At 41.7% G+C, this 17575-nt stretch overlaps 2 protein-coding genes across 24 annotated transcripts in view; one reads left to right on the top strand and one right to left on the bottom strand.

Moving 5' to 3' along the window:
* Positions 1 to 172: 172 nt before the first annotated feature.
* On the bottom strand, positions 173 to 9161 carry LOC311176976 (protein C1orf43 homolog; the record flags this gene model as incomplete). Of its 5 annotated transcripts, none has more annotated exons than XM_084242654.1 (7): positions 173 to 368; positions 2549 to 2607; positions 2691 to 2857; positions 3468 to 3521; positions 3735 to 3852; positions 8613 to 8714; positions 9096 to 9161. In XM_084242654.1, 7 exons carry the CDS (start codon positions 9159 to 9161, stop codon positions 173 to 175), a joined length of 762 nt encoding a protein of 253 aa, XP_084098780.1. The 5 variants fall into 5 exon arrangements, with proteins under 5 accessions (XP_084098780.1, XP_084098784.1, XP_084098781.1 ...); XM_084242658.1 differs by having other exon boundaries at positions 3468 to 3536; positions 9096 to 9140; XM_084242655.1 differs by lacking the exon at positions 3468 to 3521.
* A 4561-nt stretch (positions 9162 to 13722) lies between these two features.
* UBAP2L (ubiquitin associated protein 2 like) overlaps positions 13723 to 17575 on the top strand; it is a gene marked incomplete at both ends in the record, with an annotated part of 40670 nt that continues 36817 nt past the window's right edge. For all 19 annotated transcript variants that reach the window (XM_084243217.1, XM_084243213.1, XM_084243216.1 and 16 more), the window contains 3 exons: positions 13723 to 13812; positions 15055 to 15132; positions 15685 to 15795. In XM_084243217.1, coding sequence (XP_084099343.1) covers positions 13723 to 13812; positions 15055 to 15132; positions 15685 to 15795 — 279 coding nt within the window. The remainder of the gene's footprint in view (positions 13813 to 15054; positions 15133 to 15684; positions 15796 to 17575) is intronic.

Genomic DNA, 17575 nt, shown 5'->3' with positions numbered 1-17575 from the left:
CGAGGTTTTGAGACTGGCCATAAGAAAGGGTTGGAGAACTATTCTCTAAGAGCTCTGGACACAGAGCTTCAGCTGATCCAGTCTGGGTGTCTGGGCCAGATGACCTGGGATTGCCCAGCAAGCACACTGTTATCTGTCTGGCTCTATCAACAGCAAGAGTCCTTCAGCTTCATCACAGAGTACTCTCCAATGTGTTATAGTTGTCCTTAAAGCTCTTCAATTCAAGGAAGTGCTTGGCACGTTTACTCTTCTGACTGGAGGGGAGGTATGTCACCTGAATGGTTGTTGGAGAGACTTCAGGAGACTGGGTTAGGTCTTTGGCTGCTGACTGGTGTTGTCGCTGAGAGCTCCCACTTCGTGCTTTGACCCTGAGGAACAAAGAGAAGGCAGGTCGTGGACAGAATGAGGAGTAATGGAAGAGTTCAATTCAGGGCTTATCCATCCCATAAATGCAGCTGTAACCACAGTCTCCATCTTATCTTATAAACTAGTTACTAAAATCCTATCTGGTAGTTTAGAAATAGCAGAGAAACCAATTTTCCCACGAGTCTCTGTCTTTGGCTTAACGGGTTCTTCATCTCACTATGCTTAAAGAAAATTTTAAACCCTGCTGATTCACCTAATGTGCGTGTGCTGCTAATGTACTCCCAGTCCAAAGAAAGTGACTTCAAAATGGGATACCAGAAAATAATAAAGTGCTAGTGAACACTTACCATGTTAGGACATTAAAGTTGGTGCTATACCAACATCCCTACATGGTGTTATCATCCCTGTTTGCAAGTTAGGAAATGGAGGGTCCAATAAGTAACTTGCCTAGGTCTCAAAGCTAGCTAGTGACAAAGAGCTGAGAGTCAAACCTAAGTTTGTCAGATATCAGAGTCTATTTTCTTTTTATTATATACACTGACACTTTTTAGAAACTAAAGAAGCTGAATTTTTAAAAAATTGTGGTAATATGGGGCTTCCCTGGTGGCGCATGGAGTTAAGTGTCAGCACTATGAAACTACCCATAACTACTGCAGCCCTCACCGGGAAGGCGACCCACATGGTGCAACAGACCTCTCTCTGTCTCACCCGCTGCTCCCCTCAGCAGTGTATTTCAGCCAATCCACCTGTTCTGCTCCCCACTCTGTCTCTGGTGAATCCTCTCACCCTTCATTCCCCGGACCTCTGGCCTGTACCCAGTTCTTGTATGCATAAATAAATAAATCTTAAAAAATTTGTGGTAATATATACATTATGTGGCCCATCATAACTATTTCTATATGTATACAATTTAGTGTTACATTCATATTGTTGTGCAACCAATCTCCAGATTTCTTTTCATCTTGCAAAACACCTTATCAGACAATTCCCTAGTTTCCATTCTCTCCAGTCCCTGGCAGCCAAAGTTCCACTTGAATTCTCTATGAATCGACAATTATAGGTACCTCATAGAAGTGGAATTATATAGTATTTTGTCTTTCAAAGAAACTGAATTTTGAGCAGGCTTCCTGCCTGACTTCCAAATAACCTTTTCCATCCTATTTTTATTTTCATTACCACGCTAAGTTTTTTTTACTAGCACCTTTTATCTGTAGTAGTAAGTAAAAAGTACTTTATTTTTAGGGACAGAGAGAAGACAGACCAGGCATGGCCCTTATGTATTGAGAAACAATGATTAGCAACAGAAAACAGATGTATTCTTTCAATGGCTGCTAACTTTTTAGTCTAGATTGGTTTTCCTTTGCCACCCTTTCATTTTAACATAAGCATAAACAACTTAACTATTATATTAGTACTTATTTAAAACATTTTCAGACAAAACAATTATCTTCTATAACAGACAGCTGATTCTTCAGTGACAATTTTGCTTCAGAGTTAGTTATCAATGCTTTAAAGTGGTAATACAAATGGGTGGCTAGTAATTCTTACTTTTATCAAATCAAACACAAAAGGAGGACACTAGAACTCTGAAGTGATGAGATCTCAGTGAGCTGAAAAAACATGCCTTTTATTGGTGTAATAGGTTACACTAATTCTGACATTCTACTGAGCTGGAACAAAAAATAGATAACAAGAAAAAGTGCACAAAAATAGAAGGTTCTCTTATTAGCTTGTAGAATAGCAACTTCTTTCTAATGTGAGCAAGAGGCAGTTCTAATAGCCTGGGACCTGACAAGTCTTCTTTTTTTTTTAATTTATGCAAACAAGAACTGGGGTATAGGCCAGAGGTGTGAGGGGGTAAGAGAATTCACCAGAGACAAAGTGGGGAGCAGAACAGGCAGAGCTAGTGAAATATACAGCTGAGGGGAGCAGCAGGCGAAACAGGAGAGGTCTGCTGCACCATGTGGGTTAGCTCCCTGGCCAGGGATGGAACTCATACTGCAGTGGCAGGTGATAGCTTGAAAGCGCTGAGACTTTAACCCCTGCACACCAGGGAGGCCCAGGACCTGACAATTCTTATGGATTTTGTTATTGTTTTATGAAGGTCATCTTACTATGGGAAAGGAACAGCACTACTGTATTTTCCAACCAACCCCTTTGACATGGTCCCCTCCAAACTCACACTGTGGCCAGTTCACTCAGGGCCTCCTGATAGCGCAGGTACTCATTCTGGCCGAAAACCTGAGGAAAAAGGAAGAGTGAAGCTAACTCAGTGTAAAGTGTTCCATTAGATCCTTGAAGGAAAAACCTGTCATTCAGCTTACCCCAGTCCCATAGCGAGCTGTCTCATAGCCATCCAGCAGGGTATCAATGAGGGCCTTGCGCACACCCTTGAAAGGAGTACTAGTGTTTCGAAGATCTAGCAAATAGGAGCGGAAATTCTTGCCCATTAAGGAACGGGGATGCCGGCCTTCAGCATGAAATGGGATCTCTGAGGAGATAATAGCAAAAGATACCCTTCTCCCAGTCTTTAAGCTTTCCAGTTAATTTCCAATGAGTGAAATGGAGGGAAACTCTAATAGCATGGAAGAGACCAGAGGTACAGAGCTGTGTCTGAATGGTCATTTGGTGGTGGCAACACAACTGTAAGCTACACCAACCATACATAATAGTGCCATCATCCCATTTACCCTTCTGCTTAACTATTATGGCTTTCAGATATAAACCATTATTTTGGTAGAAACAGAACATATATGTAAATGGTTATAGAATGGGAAAAAATTTAAGAACCAATTCTCTTTAGCGTCATGAAAAAGCAGATGCTGCCTGTTTTTTTTGGATTAACAAGCACATTACCACCGTTTAGTTCATGAAACTATAAGCTTAAAGAGAACAATATACAAATCCAGACTCTCTGGAGAATAAGTTGTCTACATCACTGACTTCAGTAAGAGTAACCCACAACTCTTAAAACTAGAAAATTCTTACTAGTCAGGGATGTTCAGAAAGGACAAAGACTAACACATATAAAGTGGGTTCTTCCTTCTCTTCCCCAAGTGAGCATTCAGAACCCTGCATGGATCCTGCTTAGTAGCCCTTACCAGAAGCACGGATGGCATCTAGAGCTTTCATCCTGTAGAGATAGTTGTAGCAATCTGTTGAGAAAGAGACTGTTCTTAGGCATAACACTCAAAGATTGTCCAGCAAGTTAATAAACTGCCTCCCCATATGTGACATACTAGCCAGCTACACAGGAAACACAATGCTGTTGGTTTTGCTAGCAGCTATGTTGACAAGTCTGAGAGCAAAAGGAATTTTTAACTTGTGGGATTCCTCACTGAAGTATCCTCTAAGAGCCTGCCACATACTCTGATTTCCTTGGGTTTCCAGTTGTAGTAGTCTTGTATCATCATCTGCAAGAAGCTGAGGTTCATACTTGATATCTTGAACTCTGGATAGTCGGATATCAATCTCCTCTTTCAAGTCCTGTTCATATAAAGAAAATAAACAATAATTTACCCTATACCCGTTCCCCTTCAATCTGTAAATGGGGCACAGCAAGCGAACAACTACAATGAACAGAATAAAATATTTATTTGACTAATAAAATTTCCAGATAAGACTCAATAACTTACAGTGTTGGGATTTCTAAGAACCTCTCTCAGCTAAAACCTTTTAACCTGCCAGAATTCCTACAGCATCTACATTATTTCTATCAATTGGCTTTAGAAAATCTTGTTTTATTAAAAAGAACTTCCTGGGCTAGGAAAAAATTATAGCAACTGAAGTCATTATCGATGCTAAAAATCTGTAAGGTCTGTATGTGGTTACAATAGTTTGGGGACTATTGTAACCTAAAGGAATGTGGAACTTCCAAAAGCTTTCTTCTAGGGCATGTTTACAATTTTTAAAAAAAAAAGATTTATTTATCTGGGCCTTTCTGGTGGTGCAAGGGGTTAAGCACTGCACTATGAAGCAATCTGCAGTCTCTGCAGTAAAAGTTCAATTCCTGGCCGGCCAGGTTGCAACCCACATGGTGCAGCAGACTTCTTTTGCACCCGCTGCTCCCCTCAGCAGTGTGTTTCAGTCAGTCTGCCTGTTCTGTTCCCCACTCTGTCTCTGGTGAATCCTCTCACCCCCAGCATCTCTAGCTTGTGCCCCAGCTCTTGTATACATAGATAAATAAATCTTAAAAAAAAAATATATTTATCTATGCATACAAGAATTAGGATGTAGGCCAGAGGTCGGGGGGGGGGTGAGAGGGTTCACCAGAGACAGAGTGGGGAGCAGAACAGGCAGATCTACTGAAATACACTGCTAAGGGGAGCAGTAGGCGACACAGGAAAGGTCTGCTGTGCCATGTGGGTTAGGTCCCTAGCAGGGGATCAAACTCATGCTGCAGTGGCTGGTGATAACTTGATAGCACTGAGACTTTAACCCCTGCACCACCAGGGGGGCCCAGGCATATTTAATTTTTGAAGGAGGTTATTCACATTCATGACATACAATTCAGAAAAGTACTAAAGACATCACCTCTCACTTATCCAGAGGTAACCGTTACTAAGTTTCAAATTCCCCTCTCTTAACAGGGTTGCCAGATTTCTAGCAATTTTTTTCTTGTAACTTTTTAAGAAACTTCCATTGTGAAATATATCATAGACAAAATACACATAACACATGTATACTTTAAGTATTTATAAAAATCATTACAATGTACACCTGTTAGCTGTACAGCTTATACACTGGAATATCACTATGACTTTGAAGTCTTGTGTGCCCAACTCTGAATGAATGCAGCCCTATCTTAATTTGTCAATAATCTTCTTACTTTTTCTGTTTTATCATGTGTCACTCTAAGGAAGATATTTGGCTTTGCCTGATTTTGAAGTTTAAACAAACAGAAAAATAGTGTTTGAATTCCTCTGCAACCTGTCTTCTAAAATTTTAAGTAAATTGAGGCTGAATTTAAATACAATAAAATTCATCCATTTTTTTTTTTTTAAAGATTTATTTATTTATTTATACATGCACTGGGTATAGTCAGAAGCGCGGGAGGGTGAGAGAATTCACCAGAGCCAGAGCGGGGAACAGAACAGGCAGACTGATGAAGTACACTGCTGAGGGGAGCAGCGGGCCGCAGGAGAGGTCTGCGTGCCATGTGGGACCCTCCTCCGGTGGCCGGGGAGCAGCCGGGGATAGAACCGGCCCTGCAGAGGCTGCAGGCAGCTTCGCAGCCCAGCGCTCAACCACTGCGCCACCAGGGGAGGCCCAAAATTCATCCATTTTTAAGTGAGTAGATCAACTAGTTTTGACAAATGAATATGCCCACTCAGCCACCAATCCAATCAAGACACGGAGCATTTCCATTATTCTGAAAAGCTCTTCATATGCCATTGTAGGCAATCTCCCCCCATCCTTGCCCCAGCGACAATGATGTGCTTTCTATCAATATAGTTCTGCTTATTTTAGAATTTCATTTAATGGACTCATATGGTAGACAGTCTTTTGCAAATGGCTTTCTGGCTTTTTTTTTTCATTCAATAGCTTTCTGGAGTCATTCAATTTGGTGGCTTACTTTTTTCATTCAGAAATATTTTGAAGTCATTTGTGTTCATATATATTTATCTTGTTCATTTTCACTTTTCATATCAAATACATATATCCACTCTTATGAGAACATTTGAGACATTTGAACATTTGGATTGTTTCTTTTTTAAACTATTACAAGCAATGCTATGTATATTCTTGTACATGTCTCCTAGTACACATGACTAAAAATTAATTTCCTATGATAGGAGAGGGATTGCTGGGCTGTGGGTTAGATACATGTGCAACCTTACTAGATAACACCCAGCTATTTTCCACAGTGACTTTACTAAATTATACTTCTACCAGCAATAAATGAGAATTTAGATGATTCTTAAAAATTTTTTTTTTTAAATTTATTTATTTATGCATACAAGAGCTGGGGTACAGGCCAGAGGTGTGGGAGGCAAGAGGATTCACCAGAGACAGAATGGGGAACAGAACAAGCAGATTGACCGAAGTACATTGCTGAGGGCAGCAGTGGGCCAGCCAGGAGAGTTCTGCTGCGTCATGTGGGTTGCTCCCTGGCCGGCCAGGGATCGAACTCATGCTGCAGAGGCTTTGGACTACTTCATAGGTTGTGTCTGAACCCCTTGCACCACCAGGGAGGCCCTAGATGATTTTTTTTTAAAGCCAAAGAAATCCTGATCTCATGGGGGTTGAGGGTGGGTAAGTTTCCAAAAAGTCCAAATTTTGACTGGTTCATGATGTACAAGAAGCTAACCCTATACATATTCACCATGGAATATTACTCAGCATTCAAAAAAGATAAACACATGCAATTTGCAGCAACATGGATAGCGCTGGAAGGGATCATGCTCAGCGAAATAAGCCAGAAAGAAAAAGTAAAATACTGGATGGTCTCCCTCATAGCAGGAATCTAGAAAACTTAAATAAGGGACCAGGAAAATGAATAACTATAACAAAGTGAAAATCAAAATCAACAAACAACTATGAACCAGAGACACTCTATGGGGGGTGGGGGATGGGAAGGGATTGGGGTCAAAATAAGGGGGTTGTAATTGTATGGGGAATAGAAAAATAAAATTTATTTAAAAAAAAAAAGGAGCTAACCCTATATCCCTCCTTTAAGGGAAGCAGCAGGCATCTGGAGAAGTGAGGGTATGTGGAAGGAGCACTGTTAAGGTTTTAGGCTATTATCTCCTCCTTGAGGTTTTCCAATACATCAGCAAATACTGGAGAGTTAATAGCATTGGTTAATGAAAAAAATTGGTTTAGGAATTGAGAGTATTACCAGCTCTCCAACTAACCTGTTTTTCATGCAACAAGGAATCATTGGGTCCCTATTTTTTTATATATATATAGGTCCTGGCTTCATAGTGGTGAACAAAACTGATGGTGCCTGCATGGTGTCATGCATCTGCAAGCTTATTACAGTCAAGTGGTAGAGAGAGCTAGTAAACAGACAAGTAAACAGTAAGGGAAATTCACAGTAAAACGCCATCTACAAAAACTCAGGGTACCGTGAAAAAAACAAAGTACCTACTTTAAAAATGGTAGTAAGCACTCCTCTTTGGGGGTAATGATATTGACGTTAAGATCTAAAAAAACAAATGATCTAGCCAGTAGGCCAGAGGATGATCATTCTAGGTACCGTAATAGCACATGTATAGGTAGAAAATTCAACCACTGTAGAAGGATGTTAGTGATTTGTGGGAAGAGTCATACAAAAGGAGGCTGGGTAGGGCAGTTTACAGCGAAGTAAAAAGAGAAGCAGGATGGTAGCAGAAGGGTATTAAGAGCTCAGATTTGGACATCTGATTTAAGATGCCTATAGAAATCTAAGTGGGAATATTAGGTAGGGAGTTGGACATAAAAAGCTCAAGAAAGAGGCTTGGGGTAGAAATAAAATTTCATCAATAGATATTTAAAGTCATATAAAGGAAGACAACAAATTATTGAAAGAGAATATATAGATAAGGCCCCCCTGGTGACCCAAGGGTTAAAGTCTCAGCGCTACTGCCAGTCACTCTGAGTTCCAACCCTGGCCAGGAACTTGACCCACATGGCACAGCAGCCCTCTCCTGTCTTACCTGCTGCTCCCCTCAGCAGTGTATTTCAGTGGATCTGTCTGTTTTGCTCCTCACTCTGTCTCTAGTGAATACTCTCACCCCACCAACTCCCCGCACCTCTGGTCTATGTATGCTCTCTTGTATGCATAGAGAAATAAAATAGGGACTATTGACTGATTCACTTTCTGTACATCTTTTTCTTAGGTTTCAATTTGCAGCATGAATTATGGGACTAGATGATTTATAGGGTCTCATAAAATTGAAAGTCTACAAAAACAACCCTTCTCATTTATTTGGGGCTAATTTTAACCACCCTCATCCCATCCTAAAACAAATGTTACAAAGAAAAAACACTGGGTAATTTAAAACTGAGGCGGGAAACACCACACCAAAGATTGAGGCATTTTAACCCAAATCCTTCATTCTACCGATGCAAAACACCAAGTTCCTCTGTTATGTTTACTCGTATGCGATTGCAGGTAAGCCAAGACCCAAACTGACAAAGGTTGCTCAATCTACTAAGCACGTGGGTAACTCAACAAGGAAACACGGTAATTAATGTCATCTCTAAAGGTACAGAGCAGCTCATTCTGGGTCCTGAAGATCTGGAAAACCTTAAGGACCTACCTTGGGGGCATTGTGTCCCACAGGGACATGAGGTCCCCTTCGAGATTTCATTGCAAAGCGCATGATTTGCCTCTTCACAAAAATAAATAGCAGTACAAACACCTGTCCAAGAGATATGAAAAGAATCTTTAATGACCTTTTTTTTTTTTTTAAGCATGCTTTCAAATTCCCAGATTCGGGCTTTCTTGATGCTTTGGGGTATCGCTTGAGGCAAAGCAGGAGTCTAACAGATGCGGTGGATATAAAAATGCCTGTTGCGGGAAGGCGTAGGGGTGGTCGGTGCTCCGGCGTTTAGAGGGAGGGTTCTCGGCCAGGGGCGGGGCGGTCCAAGTCTGTGACTTAGGCTCCCAAGTACTCCTGGGTAGGAGTCAAAGCCCAGAAAAAGCGCAGGTGAGTGGGTGGAGAGAAAAGACAGGGAACGGCCCAAGAGGGTCTCTACTGGGTCAGAGGCGACAGCAGGAAAGGGGAAGGGGATCTCCTCACCAGGCTCCCGTAGGCCATCACCAGCACGACATTCACCCCGGACAGCCAGTTACTGCTGGACGCCATGGCCTCCCCACCCCGCGCAGAACTGCTCCGGTTTGCCCCGCTGCCCTATCCCGTCAGCCCGGGCTCCGCCGACGCAACGGCGCCTGGGTTCCCTGAAGCTCCTCGGCCATTTCCTTACGGGGAAAGACCAAGGTAGACCCGGCCTGAAAACATGGCGGACGGGGGGGGTGGGTCCTAGAAAGAAGAACGACGCCGTCCCGCTACCCCCAGCACGTGACCCTGGGCAGCTATAACGTAGAGCGCGGAGACGCGGAACTTACGCCAGTAAGAGGAAGCGGAGGCCATCGTGTGTCACGTGGTGGAGGCGGGGCCGCTGAGGAGGAGGCGGGCGGACCCGCGGAGCTGGAATGAGGTGTCTCGTGGCGCGGCGGCGCGCGCACGTTTGCGTGCGCGTTCCTTTTCGCGTCACGTGCTGGGGAACGCAGGAAGGCAAGTGGGAGGGGGAAGGCGCGAGAGCGAGCGCGAGAGGGAAAAGGAGGGAGGGGGTGGGGAGGAGGGAACCTTATATCACGTGATAGGGGCGGCGCGGCCCGGGGTGTCAGTGTGGAGGAGACTGAGGTAAAGTTGGGAGCGCAGCGGCGTTGGCGGCGGCGGTGGCGGCAGCGGCAACGCGGCGGGGCCGGGTATTGTCCGCGGCCCCTTTAAATCCGCGATCCCCCTTTTACCCTCCCTCCTTTCTCCCCTACCTCCGCCGTATCCCCCTCCCTCGGTGGGCCCCCCCGCACCGTGTGTTCCCCTACTGTACACCCCCGTCCTGTTCGTGCGAGCCCTGGCTCCCCCCCTCCCCCTCCACCGAGTCGGCCGCTGGAGGTTTTGTTTATGGTTGGGTTCGCGGCCTAGTGGGCCGCGCCAGAGCCGGGGCCTCGATTTGGGAGCGTGGCCGGGGCGGGGCTTGGGCCAGTCGGAGGGGGGGGCCATGCGGCTGGAGCCTGAAGGGGGGGAGAGCGAGAAAGAGCGCGAGCGGGTGAGGCCTGGGCCCCGCCTGAGGTAGGGCCCACTCTCTCCCCTGGCGGGTGCCTGTGGAGAAGACGAGGGGCCTCCTCCCTTTACGATCCTCTGCGGGCCTCCTCTGATCCGGATCCGGCCTGGCTTGGGGGTGGAGGTGGAGGGGAGAAGGAGGGCGATGGGGTGGAGCTGCCCCGAACTCCCCCATGTGGCCCTCAGTTTGGAGTGCGGAGGATTAATTTGTTCCGGGTGGGAGGTAAGGAGGCGATTGGCCCGGTGAGCTCCGATGTGGCGCTGAGTGGGGCGAGCCTCCCATCCTCCACGCGTGGGCTTGCGTCCCCTCTCCGTTTCCAGCCTCTTTGTCAGCTCCTCTTATTACCCTTCCTCCTTTCTTACCGCCCCGGCTCTTAAAATATGTTTTTTGTATCTGACTTTACCTTCTTGTCCAGATAGTAGTTTTGGGAATCTCAATTATGTTATTTGGGAAGCTGGACATGGAGACCCCTATAGGGTGTATTCCGCCTGAGGGTCGTCACGAGAGCACTGGGGTGTTTGTTCACTCCTCTCATAATGGGGCAGGAATCCCAAAATGCTCTAGACCCTGCACCTTGTCGAGACAGTCCCTAAATTGTTTTGCAAACTGATGTCACAAACAGACTGCTTCTTTTCCACCGTTCTTGAAATGTAGCCACCTCTGGTGTAGGATGTTGTGAAAAGAAAACCTCCACAGTAACAGGCGTTTTGTTGTTATTCTATTTTCCTTTTGGCTTTTGACCCTCCCTGAATATTAGAGGGAGTATCCTTTTTTGTCTCCTCCCTCACCTTCCACCACCCATATTCTGCTTTGGGGATATCTGATGTGACTTGCTGGGAGGTGGTGAGGGTCAATGACTATCAGCTTTACTGGAGAACTAAAACATTTTGGCTGTGTATGGGTTGTAAAACTGCACCATTGTCCTTAAAGATTAGACTATCACAGTGATTATTTCAGTCATGAATGGGAAGTGTTGCAGGCGTGTAAACTAATGATGAAAGGCCTAACGATGTACTGTTTTTTGATTTTTATAGCCCTCCTTGCAAAATGTGTCCTAACTGGGAAGTACTCTTTTACAAATTAGATTCAAGTTGATGTGGGAATGGGGAGGATGAAGGGGTTATTTTCACACAGTGTCTAGGGAAATTCCTTGCCCTGTTAGAGGTAGCAAGCTTTACTCACCCAAGTCCAACCTCAGTTTCTGAATTGTTTCGCCAATTAATTAGATTGTAAGCTCCCTGAGGGCAGCACTAAGTCATTGTTTTTGTATTTCCTAAAGTACTGGACACACAGTAGATATTCAATAAATACTTGTTATTTATTTTTTTCTGTAAAATTTCTCTGGCTATTTTTTTAAGTAGCTGGTGTTCAAGATACCGTTAAGGGCAGTCTTGTGTTGAAACCTGTATCTATTCCCACACCATTCCTTGGTCTCCAATACTTCTCACCTATTTTCTTTTGAATGTTTTTATTTTCTAAGTAAGAGTACTTAAGATTTCTCATCTCCACTGTGATAACTCTGGATATGTGTTTCTACTTGTTACTAAAAGGCTGCTAATTTTGTGTCCCCTAGTGATCCATCCCAGTTCACTTACTTTAGACCTGTTGCTTGGTAGTGTTACTCTCTAGGTGGTAAAATGTTCTTAGTCACATATTTCAAAGCACTTGCAGGAGACAAATGGAAGTTAAGCAAGAATGATCGTGAAGATTTTTTTTCTCTTCTGAACAATGTGGTTTTCAGATGCTTTTTAAAATATATTTATGTTGACTGGTACAGTATATGTGGTCACACATATAACTAGTCATGCAATTTACATCTGCAGTGTATCATGCACATGAATTGAAATCGCATATAGACTAGAGAGCCAATATTTGTAAGTTAGAATGATCACTCCCATATTAGAAACTTCATCCTAGAACCAATTATTGAGCATAATTTTCCTGTAGTTATTTTCTTGTTGATTTGAACCCCAGGGTATTTGGTTAAACAACACTTTTGTTTTTGTAAATTAAGTGTTGAAATTTGACTGTAAAGCTAGCCTGGGAAAATAAACTACTGTGTAGCTAACAGCCCTCTACTAGCTTGAAATATTTACAACCTGTGTGTGTAGGGGGAAGAGGTAATGGTTAAAAATTAGCACTGAAGTTGCCTTAAAACCGTTCTTGGTGATAGAGGATGTAGAAATCTTAATTTTTAACGATGACATTAAAAAATAAAGGCCTTTGTAACCTATTGCCCAACTTGATAAAGGATTTATCCCCAGGGAAGTCAGCTTTCTTTGTGACCCAAGAAACAGGTGAAAATAACTTATCTAATAGTCAATCCTTGCATATTTGTTTAGAAGCCCATCCTATCTCTCCTTCAAATCCAGCAATGTTTCTGGGTAATCTAGACTTACCTTGCATAAAGTGTCACTGATGGGAAAAAAAAAAAAATTAAATATAGAGCAGAAAGGTATAAACTTATCTTCTTTGGAAGGGAATGAAGCAATGCAAACTAATCTCTTATTTTGAGCACTCCATCATATGAATGTTTTCTTTGTTTACTAAATGCAGCAGCTGAGATTGCATCATAAAAGAAAATATGAATGAAGGGAAATTAAATTCTGTAGAATTCTTGCTTGTTAGAAGAGTTATAACAAAAACTGTTCTGGTTTTGGGAAGGCCCTGTGTCGTCTTTGTCTCTTTAAAGACTCAACAAAGTCATCTTGCCAGTAATAATATCTCAAGTTTAAAATGATTTCCCAGAAGCCCTTCCAAATAAAACTTTGTGCTAAATGCTTTTGGTTTGGGACTCTGTATATTAAGGTGAGTGGTTGAGGGTAATTGCAATTCTGGTTTCTTGAAACTGTGGACTAGGAGGCTGACAGAAGCAGCCAAAAAGCAGTGTGTTGGAATTATTATTCAGGGAACTGAAATTCTGGGCAAACTCACTGGGGCTAATACATGTCTTGCTGAAGGCCACAGGAACATGCTGCCCCCACAGCATGCTGGAAATACAAACTAGGGAGAAAGAGGCTAGACTTGAGCTTGTCCCTTTCCAAAAGGTGGAGGTCACATGCAAGTTATATAAAATGTTTTTAAGGCAGGTAAGGGTGTTTTCATAAGTAGAACAGTATTTTAAGTTGTTTTTATTTGACTCAGACTAATAAGCATCTGGAAGGCTTATTGCATCTAGGCTTTACCTATTTTTCCTTCTGTTAAAGGAATTTTAAGATATTTTCACTTACAAAAATGTTTTGGTTATTAACATTGTTTTACTTACTATCAAGGTTGCAGAAATTCATAAAGCTTATATTTACAGAGAAATAGTAATGAAAGTCTGCTTGTAACTTAAAAACAACACATTTATACATTTTTTTGTTAATTGAAAGTGGATTAACAGCCAGATATCTCTCAGGAATTTATCAAACTAAGTCTCAAGAATAGGCTAATCTTCATGGTTTGTTCTTTTGAAGAAATGAAAGTGAAGGTGCTGATGAAAGAGGTTGGAAACATTTTGCCCACAGTTAACAATCTAAACTTTTTTTTTTAACTTTCAGTATTCTACCTTGTAAATACTGTTATTTGTATATACTGTAAATGATGACATCGGTGGGCACTAACCGAGCCCGGGGAAACTGGGAACAACCTCAAAACCAAAATCAGACACAGCACAAGCAGCGGCCACAGGTAAAGAACCCAAGGGATGTGGATCCATGGGTAGCTTTGCTGGTTGATAACTAGTTTCCATCCAATGCAGCATCATTCTATGCTTTGGATTATCAATTTGGGTTCTTCATTCTGGTTTTTCTAGTTCTTGTACTTAGTTGGAGCTTTATAACAATGACATGCTTTATTGCAGTATGCTTACTTTCTGTTGTTTAATACTGCACTTTGAGGTTTAGGAAAAAAATGGGTCCTCTGGTTTGTATTTATCAGAGGGCACTTCCCTTTCATCTGGGCCTCTTTCAGCAATGCATTTCTTTCCTAGATCTTTCCACCTTGACGTCTCATTAGCCAACCTTTGTCTTGCTACCTTTCCCCTTTTCTTTGCTCTTCTTTTCCCTTAACTTTTTCTTCCTTTCTGGTCTCAGCGAGGCCCACCTAATAAGATTTTTCCCTTCCTCTGTGATGCGCGAGCATCTTCATTGTATTACTTTAAAATTAACAAATGAGACACCCTAGAGTGTTGCTCAGTTTAAAGGAGTACTTATTAATTTCCTGAGTACTGAGATTTATATTTTTTGTTGTTGATGTTTGTTTTGAAAGTTTGATTTAGATGTGATCTGTTTTCTATAACTGGTTGGTGGTGTTTGGTAACTACTGTGAGAGAATTAACTTACGTGTGATTATGGTCACATAAATTGAATTTGTAAGGCTAGAGTTTTCGTCTTACCCATTTTTCTTTTACTTGTATTCCCAAATGTATTTCTCATAATATTTTACTACTTAATTTCAGTTGGGATAGTAAAATTCCTGATAATCTTCTGAACATGCACTGTATATGCATATATGCTCAGTCTATTCTCAGACTAAACCTTATGGTGTTCTCAGCCCTGGAATGAGAGGATGATATTGGCTATTGCAGAAGCAGGAACAACACATGACTTTGTAAAGAACGTTAATGTGAATTAAGGCGCAGATGTTTCAAAGTGGTGCTGTGATCCCAAGATGAAAACCTCTTTAACTGAACATTGGTGAAAAATCTCCGCTTTCACTGTGGTTTTTTTTTTTTTTTGGTTGTTGTTGTTTTGATCATTTTGCTGATTGAAGCATCTTGAATGGTGTTAGTTCTTTATTAGTTGGTCATTTGTAAAAAGGAGAAGGAAATTGGGGTGGGTGGTGGAGTGGATATTGACTACATAGTGCTTCTTATTTCTCTTAAACTGTTGCCTCTTGATCATGCCTTCTTGATCTTCTTTCAATTTCTAGGCCACTGCAGAACAAATTCGACTTGCACAGATGATTTCGGACCATAATGATGCTGACTTTGAGGAAAAGGTGAAACAAGTGAGTGTATCACTTAATTTGCTATAAGCTATGGTAAAAGATGCCAGGGGTAAAGCCTATTTAAATAACAGAATATTTTCTACTATAGGTGAAGAATTAATAATGGTAGTTTAAGGCAATAAATAAGTGCTTTTACTATTTCATTTATTATACTGTTTGATCGATATCTTGTTCAATGAGGTTTTATCTTAATTTTAACCTCGTTTGGTTTTTTAACCTCTGAAATGCTTTTGTTGATTCCACTTTATAGCCACTTTGAGTTATGGCATGTAGAAAATAATGGAAATTCTTGGTATGCTGAAGTTTCTGTGTGTTCTGGGTTTGAGTCTCTATTAGTTGGTTAATTGTTTGATAGCTTTGTAAATACTTTGGACTCCCATCCCTAATATTTTGCTTTTGGAATTAGAATACCACAATTCTACATATTTTGCTTTTTAAGCCTGGTGCTTTGAGACTCAGCTAATGTCTCCTCTCTTTTTAAATTCTTTACTTAGTTTTTCCTTTTAGGGGAGTGCAAGTTTGTCTTGATGTTTGCTGATTTTTCTCTTTCAGTTGATTGATATTACAGGAAAGAACCAGGATGAATGTGTCATTGCTTTGCATGACTGCAATGGAGATGTCAACAGAGCCATCAATGTACTGCTGGAAGGAAACCCAGATACGGTAATAAAGTATTCTAGAAAGTGGGTCCCTGGTTGAGAAATTAGTAATATTCTAAAAGTAGCAATTACTTTTAGCAATAATGCAACTTAAAGCTGAATACTTAGCTTTCTAAATAGAGCAAGCTTGAAGATTGTTTGCTGTTGGTTGTAAATACTTAAACTGTACATACAATAAATAGGAGAAAACAGATAAAATCAGTCTCCTCTAGTTGGTCTGGAATAAATTATTCATATTGCATTAGTAACTTACTGGGTTAGTCTCGATTAGAGATGCTATTTACTTTTAGTTTAATCATTTTGTTTCAAGTGTATTTTTATTTTTTAAGATTTATTAATTTTTATGCATATAAGAGCTGGGGTACAGGCCAGAGGTGTGGGGGGGTGAGAGGATTCACCAGAGACAGTGGGGAGCAGAACAGGCAGACTACTGAAATACACTGCTGAGGGGAGTAGCGGGCGAGACAGGAGAGGTCTGCTTTGCCATGTGGGTTGCTCCCTGGCCAGCCGGGGATTGAATTCGTGCTGCAGAGGCTGTGGATTGCTTCCTAGTGCAGTGCTTAACCCCTTGCGCCACCAAGGAGGTCCCAGCAGTTAAACTTTATTTACTGTCTGTTGACCATCCTGAGAGATGATAGGACATATTTTTGAGGACCACTTGCCCTGGAATGTGGAGTAGTTGCTTTTACCCTTCTCATTTCCACTTATTTCTGCATTTGTGCTATCTTACCAAATTTTAAGTCCCTTAAGAATGGGAATTCTGCCTTATAATCTTTGGAATGTTCTTGCAGCCCTTACTAGAGCATTTCTTCATGAGCAGTGTGTCACTTAGAAATATTTTCTTTTACTTGGCCTTATGCTGAGGATCTTTGGTTGGGATTGATACTAGCATTCATCCTTAGATTGGTTTACTGGTGTCATGTTGTCACTTTAGCTAGATGTTGGAGGTTTGTCAGTTTCCTTGAGAGCATGGGAAGTATTAATGGAAAACTTTTTAAAGTTGCATTTGAATTTGTACAATTTTTTTCTTCAAAAGTGTGGTTAAAGATTAAAATTTATATCATTGACCTTATTTGAAAATTCTGTGGCTGTACAATCAGATGCAGGATCTTTGGTTCATTTTCACTTTACTATATAGAGTGATTGTCTCAAGATGTTTTGGGGTGGGGTGAAGTGGGACTACCATGCTTTATTTATATGTACAATTTTTTTTTTTGTACAATCACATTTGTTTCACCTTCTGTCATCTAGTGCTACCAGTGTGACCTACAGTATCAAAAAGGAAGATAGATAAATGGGAGGATGGATGTAGACTTATGCACAGATAGATCAGCCACTAGTGAAACCAGTGGGAAGCAAAGTCACTTGCCAGAGATGTTGGATGTATTTAGGTGGGTGAAGTCCATATAAAAAAAACTGATAGTGCCTTTGGCAAGATCTTAGTAATTCTTTTTTTTTTTTTTTTGGTGGGACCCTCACCAGCAGCTGGGGAACGAACCGGCGCTGCAGAGGTTGCGGGCAGCTTTGCAGCCCAATGCTCAACCGCTGCGCCACCAGGGGAGGCCCAAGATCTTAGTAGAACCCATCTGGTATATACCATAGAGGAGGATGACTATGTCAGGTTTCTGAAACTTGCCAGGTTTTGAGACAGATTATCAAAAAGTTTAAATAAAGTTCTTTTGAGTCTGGTTTTTAGGGTTCCTGATTCAGATTGGGTTGTAAGGTTATACTATAACTTACGAATTAAACTCTGAGCGTAGAGTAGCGTACTGGATACAGTGAGG

The sequence above is a fragment of the Talpa europaea genome (genome assembly GCF_964194135.1).
Source record: "Talpa europaea genome assembly, chromosome: 9".
Lineage (NCBI taxonomy): Eukaryota > Metazoa > Chordata > Mammalia > Eulipotyphla > Talpidae > Talpa > Talpa europaea.
This window is presented reverse-complemented; position numbering and strand designations above follow the sequence as displayed.